The sequence below is a fragment of the Kryptolebias marmoratus genome, linkage group LG21 (assembly GCF_001649575.2).
Source record: "Kryptolebias marmoratus isolate JLee-2015 linkage group LG21, ASM164957v2, whole genome shotgun sequence".
NCBI lineage: Eukaryota > Metazoa > Chordata > Actinopteri > Cyprinodontiformes > Rivulidae > Kryptolebias > Kryptolebias marmoratus.
In genome coordinates, this window is record NC_051450.1 from 20,009,561 (window position 1) to 20,032,727 (window position 23,167).

Genomic DNA, 23,167 nt, shown 5'->3' on the forward strand with positions numbered 1-23,167 from the left:
TAATCATCAAAATTAAATGAAATAAACATTTGAAATATATGAGTTTGTATGTAATGTATGAATATAATATACAAGTTTCACTTTTTAAATGGAATTACTGAAATCAATCTACTTTTTCATGATATTCTAATTTTATGACCAGCACCTGTACTTTTTTACTGAGGGCAGTTTCAAGTAAACCACCAGAGAAGCCGGGAGCATGAGGAAAGCATGCCGGAGTGAGAAATGAAAGCAACAAACGGCAGGCGTAGTGCAAATTGAGCTCATAGATAATGTGGATCTCTGCTTCAGCAGAGGCCATTTGGTGCTTCAGCCGCCAATCAGTCTTTGTTACTGTGGCAACAACATTCCTCTGGCAACGGCAGTCAAACTGTGGCGAGGGGAGGATGGTTAAACAGTGATTAAGAAGGGCCATTTAGAAAGGCTGGGAGACAGGGAGACCTTGAGAACTCAGTCATCCACAATAGATTTTTTATTTAATATCGACTGTCAGGAGTACACATAAACACACACACGCACAGGAAACATAAGCCCACTGAACTTTCACCCCAAGTAAAGCTTAAATTTAGAAAACTTTTATCTGCTTTTAATAAAAAAAGGCAGGGCGCACCTTGAAGGAATGCATATCGCCCGCTACGTTTCATGCCAGAGTTTAAAGTAAGATGACTTTATGCTGAGAAAACTAGGAAAAATAACATCACTGTGATATGTCGCACTTAGAGTATGTGTTGTGAATGACTCTCAGTTACTACCACATCAAATTGTGGCTCAATATCTGAAAAACTGTCATTTTTATGTTTTCTAAACTTAGTTGGGTGTGGACACCATCTTGAATCAGGTTGATATAAAAAGTTAATCAATTGTAGATGTTCATCTAATGATAAGTTTTTTCTAAGTCTTAATAAAATTCTTCCAGTGGTCCATGACATATGTAACAGAGACGCACAAACACCTTCATCTTTTGGCAGTGCTTGATAATGAACTAAACATCCCAATTTATTAACCCTTTTGGAGATGGATACTAAAGAACTTTTTTGTCATTTTTTGTTTCCTCTCGTTGGCTTAAACGATTTCATCAGTGTTTTTGTTGTAAAAGAAGAATAAAGAATCCTTTTGCTCACCAACTTTATATTTTAGCTCTAAAATACACACTTTGTATAGATAAATAAAGGTATTCAGAGTGCCTCTGCTGCACACCTTGCTGTCGATCTCTGTGCTGCCCAGAGAAGTCTGGATAACGTAGAGCAGGGCATCGGTAAGGCCATCACACTCCCGCATCCTTCGTCTTGCCTCTTCACCTGCTGAGCTTACATTCCTGCAAAACAAGTAGAATAAAAAAAACAAACAAAAGAAAAATCCGACTGAGTAAGGAGGATCAGACAGAAAGACAAAATAAATAAAAAATAGGAACAAACAGCTTTCCCTAAACTAAATCTAAAAGAGACATGAAATTTCTTGGTACATCTCTGTCTCTGCCTTGAGGGCTTACTTCAGTTTAACATACCCGACTTGAGTTCAAAAAGAGAACAACAAAAAGCTGCTTTATTCACACCGGATCTGAACTTTACACTAAAACTTCTCTGTTATTTTAAAAATGTTGCTCCATTTATAGAAAGCCTTGCCATTATAATGCACAGAAATAATGGATTTCATTTTGACTAAACGCAAGGCGGAAGTGGGTGGCATTGGGTCAGAGTTGTTTGGGTTTTTGTAAAGTGGTGTCTATTAAAACAGATACACTGAATACCAGACAGTGTCTCATTTGTCTGTGTTAAACATAATAAACTGCAGAGTAAAGCATGAGCTAAATATTGTACAGCTTAGCCTCTTAAAACAAAGTTTGTTTTTGACAAAACTCAAACAACAAGACATGCAAACATAGAAAACATAACTTCACAACCTTGACCTTAAACCATTGAGTCTTGAAGCAACAAGTGGACTCCATGTGACCTTCTAACATTAATATAACAATATATATTGCCACGGGTAAGTGCAGTGCAATTTATTCATCCATCCATTTTCTGCTGTTTATCCGTGGTTGGGTCACAGAGGCAAAAAGGTCAAGGAAGGAAACAAAGACACCCTTCACCCAGCACTCTCCAGCTCCTCCTGGGTTATCCAACAGTGTTTCCAGGCCAGAGAGAGGTCTCCTCCTAGTGGGATGTGCCCAAAAAAAACTCCAGAAGGAGATACCCAGGAGGCATTGTAATCAGATAACCGAACCACCTCAGCTGACTACATTTGATGTGGAGGAGAAGCGGGTCCACTATGAACCAAGCCCGGATGATGGGAGACCTCACCTTATCTCTAAAGTTAAGCCTGGTCACCCTATGGAGGAAGCTCATTTCAGCCTCTTGTATCCAGGATCTCCTTTTATTGGTCATGATTCATACCTCATGACAATAGGTCAGAGTTGGAACATAGATGGACCAGTAAATTGAGTGCTTCGCCTTTTCGACTCAAACAAATCAAACAACACCCTCATAACTGTGAACAAGGCCTTGATTCATTTCTCCACCTGTTGCTCCATCCTATCATCACTCAAGAACAAGACTTCTGAATACTTGAACTCCCCTGCTTGAGGATAAACTCTGCCGGCCTCAGAGGGAGAATCCACCTTACTTTGGTTGAGTACCATGGCCTTGGACTTAGAGGAGCTCACTCTCATCCAAGCTGCAAACTGCCCCAGTGCACATTGAAGATGCCAACAGAACCACATCATCTGCAAAAAGCAGAGACGAGACCCTGAAGTTCCCAAACCAGGCACCCTTCTTTCCACAACTGCATCTCGAGATCCTGTTTATGAACACTACAAACATTATCGGAGCCCAGGGGCAGCCCTGACAAAGTACAACCTGCACCAGGAACAGGCATGAATTTCTGTTTAAAAAGCAATCACAGCTGTTGCTTTGGTTATAAAGCAGAAATTGTATCATTCATGTTTCTAACACATTGACTGATATGTTTGTTGATAACATTTTAAAAATACAAACTCTCAGTCCTTCATTGAGCTGAAAAGAGACAATTACATTTTACACAAAGTAAACAACACGTACATTACAAGCAGGAAATGTGTCCGAGTATTGAGTGTGTCTGTCTGTGAATCATGCTGTAGACAGCCTTTAAGGAAATCAATGTTGAAGCAGATTGTAGAATGAGCGTGGTTGTCTGTGTAGAAGTACCCAAGAGACAAATGACTCCATGCAGTCCTAAAACCTCATGGCCACAGCCACTCGATATACTTTCTCAGAATGGTCGTATTTAGTAGAATCAATTCTTGTCAATTCAGCTGAATAGCACCAATGGAAGAGGACGACACCATTCCCTGAAATCAAGATAAATAGGCAAGTGCCAAGTGTTTAGGTTTGTGTTTTGAATATCCCACAGTGATTCTCCAGGTGACCATGCAGAGTGACTACAAATCAGAATTAAATGCATGTCACCTGCCTTCTTTCATGCCAGGGGTTTAGGCTAAAATTATATAATGTTAGGAGTTTTAAAAAAGTTAACATTATGCGCAATGTCCTACAATATCTTGAGATGTCACAATCAGTCTATGCATTGGATTCTCAGCTACTACCACATCAAACTTTAGCTTAATATCTGTAAAATCGACTTAATCCAATTCAAGATAGCTACTATAACTTAACTCCAAAAGCTAATCAGTTGTAGATGTACATTCGGTAACTACTTTCTGTACGTTTCATTCAATTTCGTCCAGGGGTTTCAGAAGCTGTCTTGATAACATTAATGTTAAGATAATTTGGTAATAGTCAGACACCAGACAAGACATGAGCAATAATATTCGCTTTTGTCTCTCTGGGTGATAATTATCATGAACTGCAGATTGTGTCTTAACAAAACAAAAAGGAGGACATATCAAGTAAAACTACAGAAACGACACGGCAGAGTTACATTATCGTACACTGAGTTTACTGTCTGTTATTTGTCTGCAGTTCATTTAACACTGAAGCTGGGTTTGAAAGCAGAGCTGACACTGGCTTCCATTTATGCTGCCACTCTGAGTGCAGATCTATCAAAAGGAAGAACAAACCAATTAGAAATGTTCAGTAACCCTGTTTAAATATTATTCTTTAAAAGGTAAAATGTGTAAGAACAGATGAGATGGTGTAGTGCGAACAAAGAGACGTCTCTGTCACACTGGCTCAATAAAGATCACAGCCGTTTTTACCAGAGTGTGAGATGAGGTTATTCATATATTGCACTGATAAGAAAGACAGAGAATGGAGAAAGAAGTCAATTAAAACTTCACGTTTCCCACTCACAAGAGAAGGTCAAGTCATTTTTACCCGCTCTGAATGCTAATGGGCAAACAAGTATACAATGGAAACGGCGCTTAGCAGAGACAGAAGCCTCTGTTGAGTCGATATTAAACAACAGAACAGTGCAAACACTTCACCTTGACAAATGTTTAGGCACTGAAGACAGGAGGTGGGTGGGTGAGCAGGAGAGAAGCTGAGTTATTTACTGCTTAAATGTGCAGCCTTGACTGTGCTGCTTTTTACTCCGATTTTCATCAAGCTATTTATCTGTTGGGTTATCATGGATGGAGAGAAAGGCACTTGGCCGTGGAAAACAGATGCTTAACTGAGAGGATTTTTGCAATTTCTGGATGTTAAACTGCAAAAATATATAGGTTATTGGGAGAAAATAAACAACCTATAGGTAAACTGAACAAAGAGGCCTGAAAGTTAGCGAACAGGTAGATTTTACAGTTCTTTTTTGTGGTTGTTTTTATTGAAGTGTACATTTTTTAAGGAGCTTTAGAAAATACACGGTAAAAAGTCATAATGTCAATTTTAAATTGTTGTTTAAAAATGGAATTTCTACTAATTTAACTCACTTGTAAACAAAAAACAATTTTTATTCTAATACATTTTGCTTCACTGTAACTGAATATTTTTTTTTACCAGTTTTCCCCAGACCAGAAGGCTTCTAGCTTCACATGACTAATTAATTAGAACAGACAACACCGAACACATGGTTCATTAATATGTTGTTACATTTTCACATAAAGCAGCTATTTTTCATTTACATATCACATTTTCTGTCTTGGATTCAGAAACTTTCGGTTGGACTTTCCGTCTTCAGAGTTGTTACACCCACATGACATATTTTGCTCTTCTGCAGCACACACTCCTCTGAATCCCTGACAAACACCGAGCCCTGAGTTTCCTGTGCAGAATCAAGCTTTCAGAGATGGTTTTTAGGTGCGATGGCTCTTTGGACACAATCACATCTTGCTGGAATAATTAGATAATGCATGGCTATTTGTTTGCTTCTCAGCACTAACCATATGCAAAGAGAATACAATTTTTTGAATATGATTATCACTCCATGTCACTTCCTGTTTTATGCTTATGTCTGTGTGACAAAAAAATAATTGTAATTTGCACCAGTGAATGATGGGATTTATCTGCCAAAAGATGTGCAACCACAACAACTCAAACTGCTGCAAACACATTGACTTCACATTAACCTTTGATACAAAATATAACAAAGATGACAGGCAGAATTAGGAGCGCACACATGCTTGTTTTATAAAAGAAACTCTATGAAGACAAGTACAACTCTTCATGGAAAAAGTACAAGTGTGGAACTACTTTTTAAGTATTGTAATTATGCAGAGAGCTAAGGTGCAACTGATCCTAAATATAGTACAGTAAGAACCTCAAAATTTAGAAAAAAAAAACACATTAAATAGCATTATTTAAAAAAAAAGATGGGATTTATTTATGGAAGTAATCATTTCAAGCATGAGAACATTACCTGGGTATAAAACACTGCGACTAAAAAAAAAACCCAAGGTATTCTAATTATTTTGTATGAGCTTGTGCAAAAAAAGATGTATCTGCGAATGGTGGTATTTGTGAATGTCCCTCAGTTCTGTTCGCAATCAGTAATATTTAATGAGTTCATTACACAATTACACTTCTTCCCATCTAATGTCACTCCCCATTAATTCTGCCTACCACAGAAACCTGCACAGGTGAATACCTGCCTAGTGAGTAAAAAGGCACAGTCTTTGATTAAGCACCCTTTTCAAATATCAGTAATTGTAATTTTAGTTGCAGTTAACAACAACACAAGCCATTTTTTAACTTTACTTAAAAGGTTTGGAAAAATTAGAGGTAATAGTTCTATTTTTTAACAGTTGCAATAAATGGTAATATTTAATTGAAAAAATATCTTCCTAAATGGATGAAATAGTACTTTAGGTAATTCATAGACAATTGTGTGTTGCAGCATACCACTTTTACTAAAAAAATAGGCTTTTCATTTTTGACGTGGTGTTCTGTCAGATAGTTATCAATAGTTAGTAGTTTTACAGCCGAGACGTCAGTCACAGAACACTAGATATCAAAAACAAACAAAAAAAGGCTATATATAATGGTTAGCCAAAGAAGACCCTGTTTTAAATTGTTTCCCAGGCATATAAAAACAGCTCTCTTAAACATGTCATACTGGTGTGAAAGAATGCTAAATTAACTAATATTAAACTTTGACAATTTGCTGCTGACCATAAAAGTTACCAGCAACCCGGTGTGGCTCAGCTGTAAGACTCCATAATCACAATTAACTACCTTAAAGGCCTAATGACTGACAAGATATAAAAAAACAAGATTAACAACACATTCATATTTTCTGAAAGAAAAAAAAGGTATTCACACAAGTGAGAAAACAAGTGAGACAAATAGGCTTCCTGTGCAGAGAATAGGTTGGCTGTTGTTAAATATCAGAACATGAATTTTATTTTAATTTGTTTAACAAATTACACTTTTAGAAGAAAATAGGTCTCACATTTTTTCACATAACATGTTTTGTTTCCCAGTGTGCAACCAAGATCCTCGGAGAATGAGCTGAGTCAATGTGATGCATATATGAAGTTATTAGCTAGTTATATATGTATTTATAATAATTTAATATGACTTTTGCAACATGCAACAGAAAGAAAATGTGGTCAAAAATAAATTGGAGACAGATGGCACTCAGACAGCGTTGCTCGAGGAACAAGTGATGACTGGGTGACTGTCTCAAACATCTGGTGTGTGGCGGAGCTGCACAAGTGTCGGACCATGTGTGTGTCTGCGTGTGCGAGCGAGGGCACAGGCAGCAGAAGGTCATCACCAGATGACACACACACACACACACATGCATAAATCCTAATAATATCAATAGAACAAAAATGGAAACTAACTTGTTCCTGATTGCAATGTTTAATCATGATTCATTTGGAAACTAATCATACTCCATAAGCGCATATGTGGGTCTGTAAAAGAAAACAAGCTGAAAATCTTTATGTGTGTGTGATCATGTACAGTAACTCACACATATATTTAAACGGTGTATAAGTCTTAAACAGAAAGCAGTGATTTCTCTCTTGCTTGGAAGCACACCAACTACCTGCAGGCTCCAGGAGCCTTAGAGTTATGTCTATCCTTAAAATAAAGTATTTATCAGTTGAATCTATTTGCATGCGGACTTAAAAGAAATCAGCTCCATTGAAGAGGGTCCGTTTTTGATCTACAGTTGTGACACAAAACACATAATTACAAAAAAAGCAGACTTTTCCAAATAAATCTAAAGTAAAATGTAAGAACTTTCAATGGAAAGAACACAGTTAGGATGCCTAGTTGTCTTGCAACAAGAAGGTCAAAGGTTCATCTCCCACCTGGGGCCTTTCTGCAGGGTGTTTTCATGTTCTCTCCATGCATGGGTGGGTTTTCTCCAGGTACTCTGGTTTCCCCCCACAGTCCAAACACACCAGCTTTAGATTAATTAGTGTGTGAGTGTGGATGGTTGTCTGCCTTCTTCAGGTCTTCCCTACCCATTAGTAATATTAGTTGCTTTTTAGAATATGCACAATAAAAAATCCAGACAAAAAAGCACAGTAATTACAAAATCACTTGCACACAGTCATAATGGATACAGCTGATGCTCTGACACCATTTTTTTCCCATCATCAAACACTCCCACGTCCCAGCTGTGGATTCCATACCTGATTTGCTTCAGCACCAAATGTGTGTTTTGACATGTGTGCACACAGACTTTCACTTAGACAGGTTCGCATTGCTTCTGAGCTCAAACACGCAGGCACCAAACACAAATTTATACAGAAAATACATACACACTCTCACGATGCACAAGCACACACAGCAAAGAGATAACGAGAAAGGTGAGAGGTCTGAAATTGAGCCGGGGTACACAGAGACCTGAACATTGTGATCTTGTGTCACTTTAACCCCTAGAAAAAACGAAGATAGAAAAGAATGATGGGGAGTGCCAAAAGACACCTTCATGAGTCTGTGTTAATTTCTCCTTCTCAGCACAACTTCAACTTTTCTTTTTGTTTGCCCTCTTCTTCCTGAGCTTTTAAAATGTTGTCTATAACTTAACAGTGTTGAACGGTGAAATGACAGCATCATCTATCTTTCCTCGCGTCTTTAGGTACACCCCCACACACACGCGCACAGAAATCCAATGAACAGTTTTGTGAGATATAGTGAAAAGAAATAAAAATTGAAACTTTGACAACAGAAACAAGAAATCTACAGATGTACAGCAGAAGTCTGAATTAGTTCCTTTCCATTTCCTGTGTGCTACCATTCATTTTCTTCTTATTCATATATGACTGTAACAAAAACTCAGAGCAACCTGAACCATGAAAACAGAAAATTTGGACAAAGATCAGGCTCAACAAATCAGAAAGATCTTTCCATGAATGCTAATAACATCTTTGTAGTATTTGATGTCTAACAAGGAGATTTTTGCATGCTAGCCCAGCGGTTTCACTAAAAAATGATACTTTCTTACTCTGTTTAGCAAGGTCACCAACACTGCACCTTCAATTAAATAACATAAGGTTATTTTGATTGTTTAAAAGAAATATAAACAAAATCTGCTGTATTTTTTTTTAATATACAGTGTTGTTAAATAATTTGAATTCACATCATCAGGCTGTCTTGGTGTTATTTATTTAAGATTGGCTGAGCCAAGAAAGGTTTTTTACTTGTGAATTGTTTAATCTAACCCTTCGATATCTTTTTGTTGTCATAAATGAACACATAAGACGTTTATTCAGTGTAGCATCACAGATGGAAATAAACAACCTGCTGTACACCTGTTCAAGCTTTTTGAAAATAACAAAAAACCTCCCATCAAGTTTTATGAATTAATGATAGACGTTCAAGTAAAAACCAGGCAAACTCATTTTGTTTTGTCCACAAGTCATTCCATCATGCAGCTTCATAGATTTTACATAGATCACGTATATCCTGTAATGTGCACCATTTTAGATGTGTGGTTCCACTCAATCAGGATGTTTTTAAATGCATTAAATGTAACGTTGTTTACCTGAGACAGCCTGTAGCATTGCGCAGCACCTGGGAAGTGTGAAGGTGGAGCTTGCGGTCATCGTGGTGGCTGGGAGATGAGTCCCAGTTAGAGTGGGGGATGATGACGCTGTTGGTGAGAACTGCCAAGGCATCCTGGATGATTGGCATCTTCAGTGCATCACATGATGACAGGTTCCAAAGCACACCTGCAGAAAACAATACAAATGATGAAAGATGATTATTATTGCATCACATTACGAAAACAGTTATATTGACTTTTGTAATCACTTACTAATTAATTTGGCAACAACATCAGTTTAAACAAACTGGATGTTTGATTTAGCAACTTTAATATTTAAGCTTATCTCAGAAGTTGAACTTTAACTGTACAACAACGTTGTTACCGCCATTCCTGTGTACCATCAATTATACCTTTTATTGTGAGCTAATTTGATGACCAACTGAAGGAAAGTAAACTGACAGTTTGTTGTTTTCAGTTGAGGGTATGACATGCAAGAAGTCAATCCTGACTGAGAACTCAGAGTAAACCATAGTTGTCAACCTTGACACATTGAGCATTAGAACTCTGCAAATAACATTTTCACTCACAATTATGCTGCAGGATCATCTTCTAATATAAAATAAATAAATTTAAAAAAGAGTAGATTGAGTGCAAGGGCATACAAGACAGAGCGGTGCAGCCAGTTATGTTGGCCAATCAAAAGAGGAAGCGAGAAATATCCACAAATCTAATATATTGTAATTTATTCTTATGCAGTCCGCTCAGAGTAACATCAGTCAGTAGCTCCTCTGCAGTACCATGGCTTCCTTTCTCCTATGGGTAAACTTTGTCTCAGTAACTCTGACACTGTTAACTTTTTATTGCAAAAAGTCTTCTGTGGAAACGGCAAAACAAACAAACATGAAACAGCTTGGCCTTTCGCCATGTCAACAAAAAAATCTGAACAGGAGACTTGGACTCTAATGAGAATTTCTGTGGGGTTTAGGCTAGGTTACATAATCAACAAGTCAAGAAAAGTAATTGAACCTTAAAATAACAAAGTTTTTTACTGTATACATTTTTCTGCAAATATATATGAAAATATGCTTCAAGAGTAGAATCTGTTGCATATATTACAAAAATATTGAAATTATTGTGGTTTATTTAACCCAATTGACAGTTGCAGACTAACTTTAATCCTGCATGCCACCTAAGTTCATTCAGAAATCCCACTGGGAGGTTAGAAGGCATCTAAATTTTGTGATTTCTAAAAGTGCATATACTTTTTTGAGAACCTAATAAAAAAGCTAGAGGCTCTGTAAACAAATACATTTCAGCTATAGTAACAAATATTTCTGAAGTTGTTTTTTTTGTTTTGTTTTGTTTTGTTGGATTTAATACATTAAATTGTAAATTGTGACTCTTGAAACAAAGTTCTAATTGTGTAAATAACATTAAACTCATTTGACTGATCTAAACGTTCTAATCGATAGAAATTAATTTGACAAAAATTAGTTAACCTAACCTGTGTTTGTTTCAGTTTGATTATTTTAATTATAATATGATTGAATTGGGCTGAACTGAACTGTGATAATTATTTGTAGATGCACTGAATCAATGGCTTTAATTATTCAAACACATCTATACATTGGCAGAAAACTTGCAGGATTTTATGAACATAAAGTACACTGAGAGACACCACATGTTCATATACAGTGATGTGAATGCTGCCGAGGCACAGACAGTATACATGTGCACGTTCCAACATATTTTTTTCTCTCCTTGTCAGATGGCGTACCAGATGCCTCCTCTCAGGCCTGTGACAGCAGTAGCCTTATTGGTCAGCTGTGACACACTCATATACATCCAAACCACAAACAAATATGAGCAAAATTAGCATGCTTGCATTCTACATTATTTTTTGTTAGCCCTTGGTGCTTGAACTGATCATTACTGACAAGAGAAAAAGCAACAAGCACTACAAAATCTAATAAAGCAACAAGCTAAAATGCCAAAAAAATGGTGGAATTGAAAGAGATAAGGCAAAGATCAATAAGGTAAAAATAAAAATAATGGCAATAAAATTAAAAGGGACACAGTGAAGGCGAGAGATAGTTACAAGAAAAGAAGTAAGGTTAAAAAAACAGAGAAAACTAACACCAATGTTAATGAATATCAGCTGCAAGGCTAAAGGTTACCATCTCTCATGTGCCTGGAGTCAGAATCCAGATGTTGCAGGGTCAACATGGCATCTGTGCTGTAGTCTCGCAGTAAACACCCAATAAAAACAGATGGCCACAAGTCATAACATTCTGTACTCCATAAAGAAGAGAACATGGCAAAGACATATTTTCATAAAGACTCTCAGTGGTCTGACAGACGTCCTGTTCATTCAGTAATTGCCTGGAGCTTGTGAGACTGGATGCAAATGAAACAACACTATAGACCTTAGCTTCTGAAATGCGAGCAATAAGAAAAGCTCCATGGAGACTCTTCTGTTGCTGGATTTCTGACCTCCCCTGTGCTAAGGAGCCAACAGAGACTAACAACATATAACAAAAAAACAGCACTAAACTCAAATGGCTTTGCTCACTGTTTGTCAGGAGTACATATCGTTCAAAAGGTCCAATTATCCCAAATGAATAGGTGTGGTAAAAAGGGTCAGTGGAGACTTTGACAATAATTCAAATGAATTAAATCTCCCTCCACAGAAAAACAGCTTCAGAGGTTTGGGATGTTGACTAGTAGCCAGATTTGCAAAGCCAGCTGTGATGCCACACATGACTGCGGCAGAGCCAATAATCATAATCCCTACAAAAGGACTGAAGGACAACCAGGTCAAAAATAAAACAGTAAAGAACAATGAGAGATATAAAATAATGGCTAAAATGAGCAGATAAAGAAGAATAAAACAATCCCAATTTCAAAAAAAAATGATGAGAAAGAAGAAAAGAAATTCCCCCATAATATAACTCTTGCAACTATAGACATGGAAAAGGTTGTTGGTACCTTTACTGCTCACTAAGATAATCATTAATTTATCATGAAAAGTGAGTCAGTTAAAATGAATTGTTTAATGTCTATCAGCATGTCTTTAGTACGTGATAAACTAAAAAAACTGTGAAAAGAAATGATTTGTTGCTTATTTTACAAAGTTATGTTAAGTTTGAACCTTAAATAAACTATTTCAGTCTAAGTGTTTGACCCTACTTAGTATCACAAGTGCCCTCAAGCTTTTCATCAGCCATTCAGCCTATTTAAAATGGCAAACATTCCACTGGGTGATTATTTTGTCCACCACACTGAACATGGAGCAGGGAATCAAAGGCGAGAGCTGTCTGAGGAGCTCAGAAAGAGGATTATAGATATCCAAGTTAAACATAAAGACTTCAAGATCACCTCCAAACAAAGAGGATGCAAGAAGAAATACAACCCCTGGATGGTCTTATGAATATGTGGAATGTAAAGAGCCAAGGAAACCACCCAAAACCATTCAACTAGAACTCCAAAGTCAAGTTATGTCACTTTCTGATTGCACCATTTATTGCATTTTAAATCCTAATAGGCTTCACTATTGGCAGAAAAACACAAAAAAGCCAGAGAGAGAGCACTGGAGTTAACTTTCTTTTCCTAGAAAGCGCAGACTTGGGTGAAAGTTTACAATTCAACGAATCAACATCTGAAAATAAACAGCCACATAAGTAGTTTCAGGAAAAGTCTATGATCTTCTTCCTCTGACTCGAGCAGAATCCACCTGAACTAAGAGGATCATTAATGAGACCTGATGACTGGATTTAAATTGAATGAACGACTCTGCCAAAGATAATAGGAGATAATAAAAAATGTGCCAGCCTTGTATAATCATTTCCAAGAAGCTGCTATTGTTGCCAATTGTCTTTAACCACAGACTATTAAAAAGATCTGAACAATTACTCTAACTGTGATATTTCATCTCTTTAAAGTATAAATAAAATCCATATGTGTTAACCAAAAAAAAAAAAACAGTTATTGCTTTGTCACTGAGGGGAAAAAAACAAACAAACAAAGAAAAAAGCATAATCAAGTTTAAAATTGTAAGAGAGGAAGACTAAACCTTAGGTGTAAAATCATTTAAAGCTAAAAGTGAAACATGAGTGTGTAGGAGAATGACATCTTGTGGAGCAAGGAGAGCAGCAACATAATGCTATGACCTTATCAGAGGTTGCATCAATGTGAAATGAATCCAGCTTTTGACTTTTGTTTATCACTGTGTCTTTTCTTTTAGTCTCCATACAACACGTTTTCTTTTCACACCAATACAAAAACTAAAAAACCCAAAAAGGAGGAAAAACAGCTCATCTTACAGATGTCAATTCTTTTGGTAAATTGAAAATGGCCTGCACTTGCATAGGGCTTTATCTAGTCCAGGGACCCCGAAGATCTTCACACTACAAACAGTCATTCACCCATTCATACACAAATTCACACACCAATTGAAAAGATTAACTATCTTCAGCAGTCACTATGTTATAGGTGGGGGACACCCTGGACAGGTCCATCACAGGAACACAAAAAAAAACAAATGAGACAAAGGAGACAGCTACAACCACACCTAATCTTAGCTCAAAGTTAAGTTGACTGATTTTTAGCCACTGTTGGGTTTTTTGGCCAGCTTTAATTGGGTTGGTTCCAAACTTTAGTGAGTTCTAAACGCACACTCATTGATAACTTTCTGCAACTTTTATTGAAATCCATCTAGTGGTTCATGAGATATTTTGGTATCAGACAAACACACACACACACACAGAGACATGAACAAAAACATTATCATCCGCCTCCACCTTTATGTGGTGAGTGATAAGAGGAACAAAACAGAGAAAAAAACTGTCCACAACAATGTATCTGCCACTGGCCAATATTAGACAAATTAAAGTCTGTCATTCACCCACCAACACAAACTCACTTCCTTGCTCCAGAAACATAAATTTGTAACGCTCCGCTAAACAAGGTGTCCTTTAGGGGATAAAATCTGGTGACCAAAATAAGATGACATCATGTTAAAGCCTTTGTGTTTGTGCATCTCCTTTTGTGTGTGTTTTCTTTCCATCCCTCTCTTTGTCTTTACTGCTTTCCTTCCCTCCTCTGACCGATTCTCTTCAGATGCTTGACAGACAGTTTCCTGGGAACTGGGTGGTTTGGGGGAAAAGGGGGAGATGATTGCATGAATTCATGAATAAATGAGAATGTAACTTGTAAGGGGGAGAGTGAGCCCTGTTAGGTCTCAAGTGGCGATGTTTTATTAAACAGCCTTCGTCTTTGCAGCTCAGTGTGAATTACTTAGCCGTCGGGTCAGAACCTGGTGATGAGTAAAGCCCGAGATGACAAATTATACAGCAAAAGTAACTACAAATGTCTACGAATGAAAAAAAAAGAAAACTAATTTTGAAGAGTATTTTTTGGTCAGGTTAAAAACTGCTGACTTTGTCAAACATTTGTCAGCACAAAGTGAAAGCAAAATTGTGGTTAAACGGTTGCTGCCAGTAGTATAGACCACCCACTTCGGCAGAGGATATTTTACAGCAGCATATGGAGCAAGGAGATGCATTTATCTGGATGGAGAAATGTTTCATGGCTTGAAGTAGCTTTACATAAGGATATTTGTGAAAGACTCTGGCAATATGACAAAACTGTGAGGTTTGCTACTAACATCATTCACAGCAGCAGAAATCAGTTGGTCATTTCTGCACAAACACAGCTTGTAATTATGCTCTTATGTCTTACACATAACTGTCTGTTCCCATTCTAAGACTGATTGTCAACAGGTGTGCTTGTTTGAGTGGGGCAATAAAACGCTGCAAACAGAAAATGTTCTAAGCAAAGTATCATTTAATGAGCTGATCTTTTGTCCAAGTTCTCTCCACTGAGTGTAATGAAATTCAGCTCTGTAGGTTTGGTATTAACTTTCTAACAAACATACAAATGGTAACAAAAATCAGACAATTTTAAAGCAACTCTTACCATATTTATACTATTTTCAGCAGCAGACAGTTTTATGGGTTTTGTTGCAGGGAACCAGAACCTTTTTTTTTTTTTTTTTGTTAAGACTATGCTGGATTCATAAGCATTACAACAATTCCAAAAACATTACGATGTTGTGTATAATGTAAATAAAACTCAATGGAATAATTTGCAAATCTCAGAAACCTATTTTTTTCCCCAATAGAATACAGAAACACGTAAAATGTTTAAGATAAGTAATTATGCCATTTTTATGAAAAAATAAAATAATAATTTGAATTTTATGGCAGCAACACATCTTAATAAAAGCCGGGTCAGAGGCAACGAAAGGCTTTAAAAGTAAGAGGTAAAAAATGAGAATTACCTGGTGGAGCATGTTGCAACTAATTATGTTACCTGGCGACAGGTTGGTAGGAGGACTAGGGGTAAAAGGAGCATTTTGAGATGCGTTGTTGCCTTAAAATTCTTAGTTTAAACATTTAACATGTACAATGTTCTAACAGGGATTATATTAATAACATGGATTATGAGATTTGTAAAACACTGCATTCTCTTTTTATTGACATTTTACAATGTCTCAAACCTTTTTAAGAATTGGAGACTCAGAGACTACAAACCTCAGCCAAAGCCACAAGGTTATTAAAAAATTGTAGAACTATTGCTCACCACCAAAATGGAGTCACTCATTTTTGGTACAACACCAACATTTTCTCAAAATCGGTTAATCATTTTTGAGTAATTTTGCTAACAAACTGACAAACCAACCAACCAACGCTACGCAAAACATAACCTTTATAGCAGAGGTAACCAAGAGGGCATGAATAAATCCATTCTTTCTTGTTATAGATGAGCATGGGAAACCCAGAACACAGACTCAAAATGGTATAAAAAGCAAACTACTTTATCAACAAAAAACAATGGAAAACAAATAGCTGACGTGGCAGCAAAAAACTAACAAAAAACATAAAGCTTGAATGTGGCATGGAACACGTTCAACAGCTGACAAGAACGACCGAAAGGAATGAACCAGTGAGGAATGAATAAAAAGAGACTGGTGAGAGGGAAATGGGTTATAGTTGGGATATGACGCGCAACAGGTAAGGTGGCAAACCAGAGAATAACAGAGCTGAGGGGCAGGTGAACACTGACACTGGAAACACAAGAAAACTGAAACACCAAAACAACCAGAACACCATTGTGACAGGAGACACAGAAAACAAAACTACACAAGAACTTAAATGCAGAATAAGCAAGAAATAAAACAGAATTACGAAACAATGAGCCTAAGGCAAAATAAACTCAAAAATACTTAATCCATGACACTTTCTGACGGGTTTGTCCAGTATTGTGTGATGATGGAGGTGGGGGGTTGCATGGTTGCTTTGCAGCAATTAAAGAGCATATAGAAGCAGCAACTGTAGCCACGGTCCAGTGCATCAAGGTGAGCCGATGAGTCAGGATAGCATCTCCTATTGACACTCAAAGGCTCTGTATCGACCAGGCTTTGATTGACAGCCCCGGAAGCCTTGGCCCCACGCTATCTATCTCACACTGCGACCCAGGAAACCAGTGAAGCTTGTCTAAATTTAAACTTCTAAACCAACAGGGAAATAGGCTAAATTGTTCGGAGAGGGCTTTTTTTTCTGGTCAGCAAAAGAAAACCATGTGCCCTACCTCATTTCCTTAAGCTTTAAACTGATATTAAATCATGTGCTGATGGAAATGACAGGAGTGGCGCAGTATAAAGGAGACTGATGTTTTGACTCAAGTACAACCACTTATATGAGACCAGCAGTTAAGGTTAAGAACTATGTCTGATAGTGTTATATGAGTGCATGCGGCCATCACAATGAACCTTTGAGAGACACTGCAGCTGCTTGCTTTCGAATCATTTATCGGACAACTTGTACTGAAGGTCAGACATCAAGTGGAATGTAATATGGCAGAACAATAGATCCCATGTCTTTTTGGTGGAAAAGAGCACAGAAGCAAATACACGAACACGTGTCTGTGTGCACGTGTGTGCATATTCATTTGTTTGTAGTGATAACACAATATCTCATAAACCATTGGACAGATTTTATTGAAACTTTTGGAAATGTATCATTGGATGTACAACTACATCTGATTAACTTTTGGAGTCAATCTGACTCAATATGGCTGTCACAGCTAAATGATAATCACATCTTTATTTTATTTGTATCATTCCTCTGTCTCAAAATCAGCCATATAAAAACACATCCTTATTTTCACAATTCTTTTCTCATAGCTGCAGAGCTATTATTTCAGCCTTTTTATAAATCATTCAGACAAACCTCTGAGTGTTTTTACTGATCACGCTCATTTACATTTTACAACCTTTGCTACAACTAAAATATCTATAATGTAAGCATTGTACAGCAAATTGGACTCATATGTTTAAAATAGAACAGAACAGAGGGAAATATGTGAATGGTTAATGAAACATAAAGCAGGAATTACAAAATTCAAATATTATACTAATTTTCTCCATTTCTGGTTTAATACACCTAAAACACAAACCTCCATTAATTATTGCAACAATTTTAAAAGATGTATTGCAGCACCAGCAGGGTCTTGTAAGAAGCAAATGAGTATAGTCTTTAAAATATTGTAGCCATGTAAAATGTGTAGTTCAGTGCTAAGTACCAGAATAAACAGACAACAGGGCATGCATGCCACTGAATCACTCTGCCTGCTGCAGGGGAGAGCCAGACAGATAAGGGCAGAGACAGGAAGAGCCAGGAAAAGAAAGAGGGGGTGATCAAATTTCACAGTGTCTGTCTGTTTGTCTGTGGGAGAGGAGTATTTATAAAAAGTCAGGGCATAAAATATGATGCAGTATGACTTGCAGTGAGTTTATTTCATTCATTAATCTGCTTGTAGAGCATATTACATATGAACTCACACAAACATTTTAGATCTGAGCTGCATGTGTGGGTGACATCACTAAATTATACCTATGCATCATAACAAAATGATCTATTTGAGAATTATAATTGGTGCTTAATTCTTTTTGATGTTACAAGTAAACAGGAGTGGAAAAAGACAAAAATATTTGACAAACAAAAGCCTGTCATGATTGCTTGGTTATTGGCGTCTTGCAGTAGCAGTAGCACTGCATGCAGTATTCACTTGTAAGCCAAAGGATTTTACCATCTTTATAAGACTTGGGTGCAGTGCCAAAGCTACTTATTATTTATTGGTTGCGATAAAATAACATGGTTTTGTTCTTTAAGTTGAATTAGAAAAGACAATGCATTTATAAATAAAAGTAAATTAATCAGTCTCTATCCTATGTGCCACCTGCACCTGTTACAGTCAACACTGTCTGTTTGCAAAATATGTCATGAACCATTAAACAGATTTTGATCAAACTTTAAGAAAGTGTTCACTGAATGTTCATCTAATCAAGATGGCTGCCACAGGTAATCTTTGTCAGCACAAAAATCGCCCTAATTTGCTCAAAATTTCAGATGAGTTTAAATTTATATTGTGGTATCTTCAACACATCTCGAAAGATGCGGCGGTGGCAGCCATTCTGAATCAAAGCTGTCATGAACGGTGGCAAGCGATATGCATTCACATCGCCTGCTGCGACAGCCATCGTGTTCTTAACAGAAAGAGGAGCTCGCTGGAAATTCTGCTCTTCCGCTACATATAGCACTCAAACCTTGCTTGTTAATACTTCAGATTTTTTTTTTTACATCAGAGCATTCTTTTTCTGCCTGCCAGCTGTATATGTGTTTATTGTGCAAGAATTTTTTAAAAATTTAATTTAATAAAAATTCAAGATTTTGACCTTTAACAGATATGCATTTATTGTCTTAGTCATGCAGAGAAGAATGCAGTGCTTTGTTGGAATTTGCTACATATATAGAATATAAATCTATCAGGAGGAAACAATAAAATAATAAAAATGCAAAAAAGCAAGAGATATGGAGTTCAGAACAGCTCCTGTGAGTATATTTTTTATACAACTTATTCTTGAACATTTTTCTTTGAGTGATAGCATGAGATTATGTGTGTATGCATTTCTAAGTTTTTGTACATGCACGCACTGCAGAAATATATGCATTTCAGCCGTACTGAACAACTTGTACTTTTCATGCCCTGAAGGTTGAAACAAGATCGGTCAGGAAATGTCAAACATCACAACTACTGTTAAAGACTTAAATCTGAGCTTGACCCAGGCACATATCTGAAAATAAGAGTTGCTTAAAAAAAGAGCTGAAATACAGACAGCCTAAGGTTTACTATCAAAAACTTTAAAAATTAAAGAAAAGGACACACAACAACACAGCTCCTCTTCACAAACAAAGAGTCACAACTTTCTTTAGAGCCTTACAAGCCATGACTAAAGACTTTATCAGAGAACCGACTGAATATTAAATAAAGTTCCAGTGGAATCTAAAACTGTTTGGCATCTAAAGTTTACAAGATGAACAACCTTGAGTTCTTTGGGTGAATAGTAAGCTTTTCTGAACAATGCTTTTTCAATAAAAGCTAAAAAAGCTACAAGAACTAAGCCTCCAATCCAATAAAATCGACTGACACTGGGTCTGAATCTGCCTAAAAGAATTCACTTGTTTCTCTGTGTGTGTCTTCTGCATTTGTTAAACTTCTTTAAACTGCCCTCTTTTGCCTCTAAACCGGTTCTGACCAGCCACTGTTTAGACAAAGAACTACACTTGTTAGTGGTGTTCTGGGCTTTCTATGACTGGGACATTAGCAATAGATCTGTTTGAGCCTGAGAGCTGTTGGGTGGGGTCTATGAGGATTAGGTTTGTTTTACACAGATGCTATCAGGGAACATGGAGGTGAACCCCTCAGGTTCTTTCCATATTTATTATTTGATGTCGAAGGTGGACTGGAAATGTTTTGCCAATGTCTGTGTGCATCTTCGTACCATTAACAAAATATCTGAAGAATCACTAAACAGATTTTAATGAAACATTCAGAAAGTAATTATTGGGTTGGCATCTTTTGAAGTCAACCTGATTCAAGATGGCCACCACAGCCATCAGATTTTATGAAACAGCAAAATAGCTATGTCAGTTTAACAGATATTGAGCCATAATTTGGTGTGGTAGTAGCTGAGCATTGTCCCCAACACATACTTCAAATGCAATTTATTATGACACATCTTTGTTTAAAACCTTAGCACTAATGGTTGGAGTCAATCCTGTTTGTTAGCAAAAGTATCTCAGGAACCATTGAAAGGATGAATTTCAATGAAACTCAGAAGGTAATTATTGGATGTACATCTACAAATAATCAAACTTTGTCATCAACCCAATCAACACCACAGCCAGTGATGATCTTAGTCTAAAGGTCTAGCATGGAAAGTGGTGTGCAATATGCTTTTTTTATTTTTTATCATTTTTATGTCATTTTTGTTGTGCATCTGTTTTAAGGGTGTTGCTGGAAATATTTTTAGTAGAGTATTCTATCAATTGATCAAATGTTTTAAAATAGAATATGTCAGGGGTTCTACCCTTTATTTATTTTTTCCCGGAAGCCTCTGATTTATACCCACAATAAAAGCTACACTCTCCCTTTCCATCATCGGAACTGTGTGTGGACCCATGCATAAACCATCACATTAGATAAAAAAAAGAAAACAACAAACCTTAGTAATTCATTATTTGTTTACTAGAAGCCCTTTCCAGAACACTCTGTTCCCATAAAAGTGTAACGGTCACCTTTATTTGAAAGGGGCCACAGACAAACTTGACTGAGCCTTAAAGATTCATATAACAAACACTATCTATATGCTCACATGGAAATGTCAGTGTTGATTTGAACACAGGCACATACACGTACACCCACACACACATCATTATATCCCCTGGTGAGGCCATGTTCATGCTGAAAGATAAAAAGGTCAAATACAAAACTGTTATAGAAAGCCTACCTGTGACCAGCTCTCTGATTTCCACATCCCCTGTCTTCCTCAGCAGACGGACTAAGGCAGGAATCCCACCACAGTTCTTTAGGGTCACTTTGTTTTCATCGTTGGCCTTGCCATACACAAGATTCCTCAAGGCCCCGCAGGCGCTGCGGTGAACCTCGCTCATCCTGTGGTCCAGCAGATCAACCAGCAGCTGAATGCCTCCCTGTCTACGAATCTGGGCATAAAAAAAACAAAACAAAACAGATTAAATCGTGAAAATCAATGTAGTCAATATACATATTCACACTTGTAAAAATAATAACTTTAATAAGCATTCCTAAATCCACAATACTGAAAATGAAGTTTGGTTTTATTAGTGAGACAGCATTGATAATAAAACGTTTATATATCTATCTAATCGGGTAGTTACAGTGTGTACAGGACAGACTGTGCATAAATGTGTGTGTGTGTAGCCTCCAGTATCTGCCAATCAGATTAACAACCCAATGTGGGCTAATTAAACATACCATGACACAGCTAACGGCTGTGCTTTCACAAAAAATACCTTCTAATTACACTGATGAGGGAAGGGAAAGTGGTTTTAATCTAATAAAAATTTTTAAATGATTTCTCCCGCAACACTGTTTTTTTATTATTATTTCTCCTTTCACATGCGTGTTTCTCCCTTCTTAATTCTTTCATTGCAATTATCTTTTTAGTAGTCACATGTACTCAAATAATTCTGAATAAACAATAGTATATATATATGTATCAAGACAAAACAATAAAAATAAAAATCTTTTGGTCCTTGACAGGTGTTAAAACATGATGAATGTTGTATCTCAGTTAAAAAAACAACAAACAACAACCATAAAAAACATGACACACCACATTTATATTGGTTTAACCAAAGGTGACAGCATAGTGATAATGCTGTTGCCCATCTGAGTGTGTTTGTTTGTTTGTCTGTACCTTTAGCAAAATATGTCATGGACCACTGAACAGATTTCATTAAAACTCAGAAAGTAAATATCAGGTGTACATCTACAACTGATTAACATTACGAGTCAACCAAAATCAAGGTGGACACCACAGCTAATCAGTGGCACATCACAGAAATGACTGCATCTCAGTCAATGTTACAGGAATTCAGCTGTGTCGGGTGTGTCGTAGTAACAAATAGTCATTACTATGAAATACTCTCGCAATATGACATGATACAAGACATGAGGTAATTTACAAGGTTCACCAAAAAAGCTTTAACTTTCTGTTAACTCTGGAATAAAAGCAATGGGTAAGAAGTTCTAGGCTTTTATGTTTTCTGCTGCTTTAAAGGATGATGAGTGGTAAACAAAACTGGATTTTCCAACTGCTTCCTTTTTCTTGATATTAAACTTGACTGGTGTCATTTTTTTGCACAGCTGTCAGCAAGCCAAAGAAAAGTGAAAGCAAATGGGTTGTGTTACTGTTTTACTGCCTTGTCATAAAAATAAAAACTACTGAACCATTACAAAATATTCAGAAAGAAAGGCCAGGAGTGTCAAAAGGTGTTTGTATACCAGACACATCAGATTTAATGACTATTTTTTCTTAACACAGACATACGACAAACCTTTCTACACCTTTCATACCTACCAAATATACCCTCTGCTTTGATATAATAGTGCCATATTTTATGGAACCATTTTGCTTTGTTGAACAGAGCTGAGCTGTTGTAAACCAGATGGTCTGAGCCTGTCCTGATACATGTTTTCCTATCTGCAGACTTTTCAGGCTGCTGTTGAAGTGGCCCTCAATGTTATTCAGTTTCCTCTCCAGTGAGTCTCTCATCCTGAAGACAGACTTTAGCGCCGCAATCCTCGACTGCTGCCATTGACAGAAGTCCACTGGGAGGGCTAA

The 23,167-nt window shown here is 36.9% G+C and overlaps 1 protein-coding gene across 2 annotated transcripts in view; it reads right to left on the reverse strand.

Moving 5' to 3' along the window:
* Window positions 1–23,167, reverse strand: part of ctnnd2a (catenin (cadherin-associated protein), delta 2a) — a 275,301-nt gene that overhangs the window by 64,238 nt on the left and 187,896 nt on the right. For both annotated transcript variants that reach the window (XM_037973227.1, XM_017429866.3), the window contains 3 exons: window positions 21,290–21,503; window positions 9,376–9,562; window positions 1,198–1,315 (listed from right to left, as the gene is read on the reverse strand). In XM_037973227.1, the coding sequence (XP_037829155.1) occupies window positions 1,198–1,315; window positions 9,376–9,562; window positions 21,290–21,503 (519 nt within the window). The remainder of the gene's footprint in view (window positions 1–1,197; window positions 1,316–9,375; window positions 9,563–21,289; window positions 21,504–23,167) is intronic.